This window comes from Macadamia integrifolia, chromosome 11 (genome assembly GCF_013358625.1).
Source record: "Macadamia integrifolia cultivar HAES 741 chromosome 11, SCU_Mint_v3, whole genome shotgun sequence".
In the NCBI taxonomy this organism is placed as follows: domain Eukaryota; kingdom Viridiplantae; phylum Streptophyta; class Magnoliopsida; order Proteales; family Proteaceae; genus Macadamia; species Macadamia integrifolia.
The window spans coordinates 16,381,870-16,392,887 of NC_056567.1; the positions used below are offsets into that span (position 1 = coordinate 16,381,870).

The 11,018-nt window shown below is 35.6% G+C and overlaps 1 protein-coding gene across 3 annotated transcripts; it reads left to right on the forward strand.

The window, feature by feature from the left end:
• Positions 1–7,029: 7,029 nt before the first annotated feature.
• Positions 7,030–10,808, forward strand: LOC122093427 (probable leucine-rich repeat receptor-like protein kinase At1g35710). Of its 3 annotated transcripts, none has more exons than XM_042663772.1 (3): positions 7,030–7,340; positions 8,064–9,938; positions 10,249–10,808. In XM_042663772.1, exons 1-3 carry the CDS (start codon positions 7,031–7,033, stop codon positions 10,617–10,619), a joined length of 2,556 nt encoding a protein of 851 aa, XP_042519706.1. In that variant the 5' UTR covers position 7,030; the 3' UTR covers positions 10,620–10,808. The 3 variants fall into 3 exon arrangements, with proteins under 3 accessions (XP_042519706.1, XP_042519707.1, XP_042519705.1); XM_042663773.1 differs by having other exon boundaries at positions 8,208–9,938; XM_042663771.1 differs by having other exon boundaries at positions 7,030–9,938.
• Positions 10,809–11,018: the final 210 nt, after the last annotated feature.

The window sequence follows — 11,018 nt, forward strand, 5'->3', positions numbered from 1 at the left end:
TGTAAGCATCTGTTCAAGCCAGTCAATCCACCTTTCAGAAAATCCAAAGTGACGCATCACTTGAAAAAGAAAAGGCCAAGAGATTGTATCATAGGCTTTTCTGATATCGATTTTGAGGCCAAGCCCTCCTCCTCTCGTGACTGAGAAAAACAAGTTTGCCAACTTAGATGCCACGTTTATATTATCATGAATCAATTTGCCTTTCTAAAAAGCATCCTGCTCGGAAGAGATAGTTCTAGGGAGAAGTGGCTCAAGGCGCAGAGCCATCACCTTAGAAATAATCTTGCAGAAGAAGTTGCCCATACACAAGGGTCTAAATTTGTCTAGAGACTCAACACCTTTAGATTTCGGAATCAATATGAGGAAATTATTGTTGACTCACCTTGGCATACAACTGGTACTAAAAAAATACCTCACGCCATTGCACACCTGCCTTTCGATTATCAGCCAACACCGCTTGAAAAATGTACCAGAGAAGCCGTTCGGACCAGAGGAACTATCAGGGTCTAATTCCCACACAGCTTTTTAATCTCAGCATCCCCAGGGAGAGAATCCAGATGATACACATCAGCTTGTTGCAAGATTGGCGAAATGCTATCTAGCAAGTCCTCATGGGCAATAGTAGGCGTTGCCCTATGAAATCTCTCACAGAAGTCAACAATGTATTCCCCCAAAGCACTTTGACCTTCAACTGTCGACCCATCCTGTTTTTTGAGAACTCTGATAGAGTTTCTATTTCTTCGCAATTTAGCAGACAAGTGGAAGAACCTCGGATTTCTGTCACCCTACTTCATCCATCTAATCTTTGCCTTTTCGGCCTAAAGCTTTTCATTATTTTCCAGAGCCTTTACAAGTGCAGTCTTTGCATCTGCCTCCAGAGCAAAGAGATGGCCGTCTATCCCATTGATCTCAATTAAATCCTACACCTGCGCAAGGTCTCTTTTAGCTGCTTCTAGCGCTCTGCCAAAATGGGGAAAAGAAACTCTTACCCAACTTTAAGAGCAATTTTCAGCCGCTTTAACTTCTTGATGAGCACCAAAATTGGAGACCCTGAGCACCATTCCCCCCATGAAGAGGGAACCACATTCTCAAAATCCTCATGGTCCATCTAAAATTTATTAAATCGAAATGGGTAGTTATAGGGACGTTGACTGCTGTTAGATACCAACAGCAGAGGGGCATGGTCAGACGCTACCCGAGCCAAGACCTAATGAGAACAATCATGAAAGTACGCAATCCACTCATCATTGCATAAGCTTCTATCCAACATGGCACAGACATTCCCTCTGCGTCGGTTATTAGACCAAGTGAATTTAGAACCTAAGGATGGCATCTGAACCATAAAACAAGCATTGACCATGGAACCAAACTCTGCGGTTGACTCGAAACTAAAATTTCCAGGTCGACATTTCTCATGAGATTGGAGCGCGGCATTAAAATCCCCTATAATTGCCCATGGGGTAGGAGATTGGAGCATGGCATTAAAATTTCCTGTTCCACATCTCTCAACCATAGAGATCTCCTGTCCACTCTAAAGCTGCTCACGTGCACCATAGACACTTGAACTCGGTGAAGGTCCCAAACAAAAGTAAAAGTGACATGTTGCTCAGAATCAGAGACAACAACAGGGTAGCTTAAATTTCTCTTCCACAAAATCCATAAATTTAGGCATCTACCCGCACGGGTATTATGAATAAAATCAGTGTAAAAGCCTAATTTATTAAAAAATAAATTAGGAAAAGAACTCACATATATCATAGGTTCCGTAATGCAAAGAAAGTTTGAATCCTTCTTTGATATTAAATCTCTCAAGGCGCGCCTTCCCACTGCCTTCTTCATCCCTCTGATGTTCCAGAAGATGATCTCCATTAAATCACTTTTTGTTGCCAGCCTGACGGTCAGGCTTTGAAGTCTGCCCCGTCGCCGTGGAATTTTTTTATTTTCTTCTAGCTTTACCCTCTGCCCGGCAAATAGCATTATCCAGAGCTTCAACTTCTTGGTGCTGAATAATCACTCTTCCATCCACAATCTGTGAAGAGGATACAACAGAAATAGTGTTCTCTGTGCCCTCCCATCCATGGCCACGACCTCCTCTACCACCATGGGCTTGCCAGCGACCTTCGCGAGACCCACCATAAACAACCTTAGTCTTCCGCGGCCGTAAGGTTCGATGCATCTAGAACCTCTGCCCAGCACCCACAATCTTATGATGATTATTATATGACAGTCAAAGATAGAATAAGAATATCCAAATGTATACATTCTCTAATGACTGAGTTGATCTATATTTTAAAGCCTTGAAATCAAGATAGAATGTGAGTATCTAAATGTATGTATTTCTTGATCATTTTGATGCTTTAAATAATTTTGACCTATGATTTATCTATAGGTGTCTTTCAACACCTGTGAAATGAACCACTAGCATGTTACTATCTCGATCCCGAAGGATAGATTATAATGATGCAATAAGTTACTTTATTACTGTTAAAACTCAAAGCCTAATATTATGGTAGACATGTGTTATTTACTTTTCTTTGATAAGAGTTCTATCTATTATGTTCCCTATAATAAATCATTCATTGCTTAGATTATGTTAAATTCAATTCTTTAAAATTTTGGACTCTTTTAGATCTACCATAATGTAAACGAAGGTGGAACCTAGATTAAATCCTAAGAATGTATGCCCAAAAAGAATTGAGACTGAAGCAAGATGGAAAATAATTGATTCTCTACACATTAGAATATAGAAAATTACAACTAGAAAGATAGTGAATCCTCCACAAAAATTTTAAATCTGACAATGGGAAGTGATACTTCTAGAATGAATGTTAGATAATGATTGATTTGAAAAAAAGGGTAATAATGTAAATCCTTGCATGTTTTCAAACCAATATTAACTAATCTCATGTGATGATTGAAAGATTCACTAAGGTGGTATTGTTAATCTTCCATGTAAGTATACCTCATGATATTGAATCCAAAAGGAATGTGAGAGTAGAGTCTAGTAGAAACCTGATAGATGCTAGAGTTCGAGCAATCAATATTCATAGACTCATTATTGATAATGGACTCCAAGTAGACCTTATGAATACTCTATATGTTCTAAACTTATCTAGACTTGACTCTGTAATGTACAACTTTAATTTGGTGAATAAAGTTGTAATTTTTATAAAGATAATAATCTAATTTATACTAAATATTTATATAGTGGTCTTTATAAAATTATTTTGGATTATATTTCTCTTTTAGAAACTCTTCTTACTTTATATATAAGTGTTGGATTAAAACATGAATACAACATTATTGATTCCTCGCCCCTATGACATAAATGCTTAGGTCATATATCTAGACCTAAAAAAGAGAGACTACTAAAAGAAAGAATAATGTCAAATCTTGACTTCATTAATTTCACTATTTGCTTAGATTACATTAAAAAAAATAATAATAAGCAATCTAAGCAAAATATAGTAACTGTCATAAGGATTATTGTATTTATCCGATTCTTTAAGATGAAGGGTATAACTCCTCAATACATAATTCTCGGTACACTTGGCATTGTAGAAGACACAATAGTACCCTTATGAAATTGGTACGTAGTATGATAGGCAAATGTTTTATTATTTGAATTTCATAAAATAAAATTTGACCTTAAAATCATAAATTATTATTTTATAAATAATTGTTAGTGGTCAAATTACTGTATCTTTGAAAGTATTTATAGTACCAGAATTGTGTAAATATGAACAACTAGATTTTTAGAGGATGATAACATTAGTGGGAGTGAGAAACCATGTAATGTGGTGTTTGAAAAATATCAGATTTCGCTACTGATGTTTGTATATCGTGATAGTATTGTTCCGCAGACTATTAAAAATAATTATGTGAATAAACTATGAAAGATGTAGCACTCTATGATGTAGTTATCTCAGAGAATACTATAAATGTTCTTCAACTAAGATTTATGTTGGGCTTTTGAAAGTTAAGAGGTCTGCTATTTCTGGATGGTTATATAGTATATCTCTAAGAATCAGAATTTGATATTAGGATCGAGAATGACATAAATTTCATATGCCATTATGATGTAGATTCTCCTAAAAGTTAATAGATGCTATAAAAGATAAGATGAAATCAATTAGTGACAATGATGTCTGGAAACTCATTCAAACCACTTAAGAACTTTAAGGCGATTTGTTGTATGTATTTAAAACTAATCGCGACTCAAAAGGCAATATTAAAAGATATAAAGCCAGACTAATTGTAAAGATTTTACTCAGAAAAGAAAGAGGGCATTGATTACCATGAAACCTTCTCTCTTGTTTCTAAGAACGATTCTCTTAGGATCATTTTAGCGTTGGTGGCTTATTATGACCCTGGAGCTTCACCAAATGGATGTGAAAAGTATTCTTGAATAAAGACTTAAATGAGAAAATCTACATAAACAAGTATGAAGAATTTAATGAATAAGAAAGATTTAGTATGTATGTATAAGAAATTCGTATACAGAGTTAAACAAGCTTCCTGATAGTAGTATATATCATATTTAACCACATTTTCTTTTATTTCCTTCAGATTTATTGTGAACATCTTTATAAATGTATATATCTCAAACTTAGTGGAAGCATGCTCATATTTTTGATTTTGTATATGAATAATCTTATTTAGCTGAGCAATACGAAATTGTTTCACTCAAGAACTTATAAAATGAGAGATATAGGTTTAGCCTCTTTTGTTATCGGCTTAAAGATATATTATCATATATCTCGTCAATTATCTAGGCTATCACAAGAAACCTATATTGATGAAGTTTAGAGTGATATAATATGTAAATTTGTTGATCAAGTGTTGTATCTTTAATCTAATGTGATAAAATTAATTTAAGGTAGTACCCATAGAATATTCAGAATGTATGTAATATTTTAGCACTCGTCATGGCATTAGTTTCATATTGGGCATTTATGTGATTGAAGGTAATAAGATACCTTCAGGGAACTAAAAATTACATGCTTACCTGCAGAGAATCTGATTATTTGGAAGTGATTAGATATAAAGACTCTGATTACGTATGATGCCTCGATGTAGAAAGTCTATATCTGGACATGAGTTTCTACTAAATGGTGAGGTAGTTTCTTTGAAGTTTAAGAATCATTATTGACTATCTGCTTTTATTTTAAAAGTGGAGTTCGTGGCATACTTTGAGGCGACATCTATAGTAATATTATCATTATCTTAGGACTTCAAGCTGTCGACGCCATTTGAAGTCGCTGAGAATATATTGAGACAATATTGCAGCTGTAAATTACTCCAAGAATGATAAGCATTTTTGTAAAGCAAAATTTTTTTGGAGTTTAATACAATTTTATAAATATAATTCAGAAACAAGAGTGTATATTGTACATATCATGACCAATATGATGATTATGACTAAGGCATAAGCACGTCAAAGTTTTACTTAGATCTTATTGCAAGCATGAGTCTGATTAAGAATTAATGTGTTTGGTCATTTGTATTTGTACATGACACTCCTTTATAGTGATCATATTATATGTGATTTCTGAATGTTTCTCATTTTATCATTATGTGTATACATTTCTTTGACATAAATAAGATATTATTGTTGGACCGTTTATTATCTATTTCTTTGCTTAAGAATCGGTTTGGGTGGGATTGTCGATACTGTGATTGTGAAAATGAGTGTGTCGACTGATAAATGATGCATAATCACCATAGTTCCTATCAATAGTTTCATTCATTCAAGGTATTATTGAATGCGACCAACGGATATGGCGTTTAATTAAAATGGCCACATTGAGTTGTTTTCTAAAATTGTTGGAATCCAAGAATTACCGTTTTAACAAACAAATCTTTGAACTTGATTTTCATAAATAAAATTGGGTTGTTGTGAACTGGTCAAATGGTTCAAGTGGGAGATTGTAGGATTTATTTCCTTATTTGTCTCAATTGACCATTGATTGGGTTCTATTATGAAAACCCAATATTTTATTTGATTGTAAATTATCTTAGATTTTATTAAGGATACCTACCATATTAGTTTAGTCGCAAATAGGGAAGACTTGCTCTCTAATTGATTGGTCTATCTTAATGAGAGATAGGCATTGTGTTATTAAAGGAGACTAGGTCCTCCCCCTTGTATAGTAACGTACTAATCTCACCAATTAGAGAAGTACATTGAGATAACATCTAGGGGAGAAACCTACCTCCAAGAAGAAGAAGAAGGTTGCTCGTTTGTGCAAGGACGACATCAATGGCTGCATCAAGCTCCACAGGAAACAACGCACTATCGACGGTGAATGGTATATTGTTTCCTCTCTTGTATCGAAATGGTTCATAGTGTATCGACAAAATCCTTTATTATGATTTAGTAATTATTATCTTTTAAATTCCATCAAAACCTTTGGGTTTCAAAGGCATGAAGCATCATTTTTTCGCCCACTTTGTCTAAGTGCAATGGATATGAAAAAGATCGTGCTGACACCCTAGGCTAAAGATGCTCACATTCACCCTCCCATTGGCCTCGCAGTCTGATAAGGTTCTTTTGCCCATATAACCTTGTCCACTTGTGCTGCCATTACTGTAGCATACAAGTCATCGGAAGTCCACGTTGAGTCATCTAGGCGAGGCAACATGGTCTTTTTATGCCCAACTGTAGACCCAGGCAAACAGATTGGATTTCGTTATCCAATATTATAAGTGCATAGCTCACTACAAAGCAGAAACACTGGATAAAGATTTCAAACTTGACAACTGGGTGGGTTTGTTACTGATTTTAAGCCTTTTAATAAAACTGAGTGCTTTTTTTTTTTTTTTTTTTTCGGTAGAATTAATAAAACTGAGTTTGGTAAATATAGATAACAGAGCCTTACTCTGGTAGTTAGCGATAATCTAATAATACTATCCAAAATTAAAATGCGTTTTTTACATGACACCGTGGGCTGACGACATCATTTTCTGAATTTTCGTGGTATAAAGCTCCCATTACTCTTCAATCGGTGAAGGCAAACCAACCACAAAGATGGCTTTCTGCAACCCAACTTTACTGGAATCCCTCTCCTTCAATCTCCTTTCCTTCCTGTTCTTTGCTTTCCTCCTTGCTTCTTCGAATTCCATCAGCACTGGCACCATAGACCAAGCTGATGCTCTTCTCAAATGGAAAGCTACTCTAAACAACCAAAGCCAATCTATTCTCCATTCATGGACACTACTTGATCCCAAGGCCACCAATTCCTCTCTGCGATCTGACCCATGCAGCAGTTGGGATGGAATTGCTTGCAATCAAAGGGGAAACATCTCTGAAATTAACTTACCAAGTATGGGTTTGCAAGGTATGGTTGAGAACTTCCCCTTTCCCTCATTTTCTACTCTTACAAGTCTGAATCTCACTAATAATTCATTTCTTGGCACTGTTCCCTCCCACATTGGAAACCTTTCTGTTATCAACTACCTTGATCTGTCCATGAATCATTTCTCTGGCTTAGTTCCATCTGAAATCTGCTTACTTACCGGTCTTAAAATCTTGTATCTTGATCAGAATCATTTCAGTGGAACAATTCCTTACAGAATGGGAAGATTGAAAGACCTTACTATTCTGACCATGTACTCCAACAATCTATCTGGTTTCATACCTGAATCTCTAGGTAATTTGAGTTATCTACATGAGCTCTCTTTGTACCAAAACAATCTCATTGGTTCAATCCCTACATCATTAGGAAGGTTGAGAGATCTAGCTGTTCTATACCTGTACCAAAATCAACTTTCAGGTCCCATTCCTCAGGAAATAGGAAATTTGACTAAGCTCAGTAAATTAAGCTTGGAAAATAACAATCTCATTGGTTCCATCCCTCAGGAAATAGGAAATTTGAAATCTCTTACTGAATTATACTTGCCTATGAACAATCTCAAAGGTTCAATCCCTGTTTCTTTTGGTAATTTGAGAAACCTAACCATTTTACGCCTCTTTCAGAATCAACTGTCTGATAGGATTCCTCTAGAAATAGGTAATATGTCAAGTCTGACTGAATTAAATTTGGCCGCCAATCTTCTGACAGGATCCATCCCTTCCACTTTGTGGAACCTACAGAAGCTCACCAAATTGAACCTGCTTGTAAATCAACTTTCCGGACCAATCCCTCGAGAAATAGGAAATCTTACAGAATTGGATAACTTACTATTGGGAGGTAACCTTTTCTCAGGTATTCTGCCACAAGAAATAGGAAATCTCACAAAATTGGTTAACTTGCAATTGGCAAATAACCAATTCTCAGGTAGTCTGCCACAGGGGATATGCATGAGTGGATCACTTCAAAACTTCACTGCATTTAACAACCATTTCACAGGTCATCTTCCAAAAGGCTTCAAAAATTGCACAAGCTTATTTAGAGTTCGACTCGAAAATAACCAACTTGTTGCAAACTTATCTGAAGACTTTGGGGTTTATGAGAAGCTGAATTACATTGATTTGAGCAATAATCAATTCTATGGTGAACTTTCATCAACCTGGGGCCAAAGTCAAAATCTGCAAGCTCTTCTGATGGCTGGGAATAATATTACTGGTAAGATACCTTCAGAGCTTGGGATGTTAACTCAACTGCATGTACTTGACCTTTCCTCAAATTACTTGGTGGGAGAAATTCCTAAGGAATTTGGTGAGTTGAAATCCTTGCTAAATCTCAGTCTGAGTAGCAACCTACTTTCTGGCAGTTTACCTTTAGAATTTGGAAGGCTATACAGCCTAACAAATCTTGACTTGTCAAAAAATAGTTTGATTGGACAAATACCCAAAGAAATAGGGAGCTGCTCCAACTTATTATATCTGGATTTAAGCAAGAACAAATTGAATGGAAGCATTCCAGTTCAAATTGGTAATCTGGATTACCTTCAAGTTCTGTTGGATCTTAGTCAAAACATGCTCAGTGGAGGTATACTGTTGCAGTTTAAAAATTTAGGGAACTTGGAAAAGTTAAATCTCTCCCACAATCAGCTCTCTGGTACCATTTTATCTGCATTTGATGGAATGTCTAGCTTGACATCCATTGATATATCTTACAATGAGTTCGAGGGTTCGATTCCGAACAACAGAGCTTTTCAAAATGCTACGATTGAAGCTTTGAGAAACAACAAAGCACTGTGTGGCAATTTAACTGGTCTGCAATCTTGCAAATCATCCTCGTCAAAAGGGGAAAATGCAAAACCAGACCACAAAGTCCTGATTGCTGTCATGGTTCCATTGTTAGGTGTACTATTTCTTCTGTTTGCTTTTGTTATTGCTTATGTTTACCAAAGGGAGAGAATTTTTGAGACAAAGCAAAGAACAACATCAAGGGATACGGATTTATTCTCAGTATGGAATTACAACAGAAGAATAGTATATCAAGAAATTATTGAAGCAACTGAGGATTTTGATTCCAATTATTGCATTGGAACGGGAGGATATGGAAGTGTATACATAGCAAAGTTGTCAACAGATCAAGTAGTAGCTGTCAAAAAGCTTAACCAACCATTACAGGATGAGCATGAGAATGTCAACATAAAGGCATTTAGAAATGAGATTTCTGCATTGACACAACTGCGACACAGAAATATTGTTAAACTATATGGTTTTTGTTCATTTGCACAGAACAACCTTTTAGTTTATGAGTATTTTGAGAGAGGAAGTTTGGCTAAGATCCTCAATAACAGTGAGCTTGCATCGGAAATGGATTGGGTAAGAAGGGTTAACGTTATTAAAGGAGTGGCAAATGCTTTGTCTTACATGCACCATGATTGTTCGCCATCGATCATTCACCGTGATATATCGAGCAACAATGTTTTGCTGGACGAAGAATATGAGGCATGTGTGTCTGACTTTGGCACTGCTAGACTTCTAATGCCCGATTCTTCCAATTGGACTTCTCAAGCAGGGACGTGTGGATATGTTGCTCCAGGTAATAAGTTCATCATTTTCCTAATTATTATTATTATTATTTTTTTTAAATATGGTATAACTAATTCTTCATTTGTTGTATTTGATATTTTACTTGGTGTGACTTTATGATTGAACATTTCATTAATCAAACCATTGTTTATTAGAAGTTCGGAACAGTTTCTCATTATCATAAGCTTGAAAATCTATTTACTAGGACAGTAAATAAATTTTGAATTTTTTGATACATTCATCTTGATGAGTTAGTGAATTATTAGCTTTTAAGTTTTAAGAATCTAATTAAATGTTTACTGGACTTCTATGCCATCCAGAGCTTGCCTACACGATGAAGGTAACCCGAAAATGTGACGTTTACAGCTTTGGGGTACTAACATTAGAAGTGCTGATGGGAAGGCATCCAAGTGAACTCATCTCTGTATTATTATCGTCATACTCAGTAATGCCATCGAAAAACCAAATGATGCTATTGAAAGATGCGTTGGACAAACGGCTTTCCCCTCCCACAATTGACATGGTTGAAGAACTCTTGTCCGTTATGAAACTGGCAATCTCATGCTTAGCAACTAATCCACAATCTCGGCCTGACATGCACTATGTGTCTGAGAAAGTAGAAGATATCATCTTGAAGCCATCTTTTGCTTTGCAATATGCTTCAAAATTAGATTCCTTTGTAAGTGAATAAGAATATTAGTCATGTTTGGTAATTTTCTAGATTTCCACTAGTTTGCTTAAATAATTTATGTTTTGCTGCCTTTTAATGTGGGTATTGGGTGGGCATCCTTTTCCTCGTAGGCCTTTTGTGGGATCAGTCCACCACCCAGATCACTTTTTGTATCTTTCCTTTTCATTTTAATAAATGTTTGAGGACAAATCAGAGTCTTAAATGATTAATTAGGGATCAAAAAATGTTACTTTTAATCGAATTAATCCATAAAATTACATGATTATTACATGCTGATGCTAGTTACTAGTATTAGCCAAGTGTTGCATTTAGACTTTAGAGGCAATGCCCATTTTACTACAATTTTTCTCTTTTCTTTTCTTTTCTTTTCTTTTCTTTTTTGTACAAAGATATGAAGTT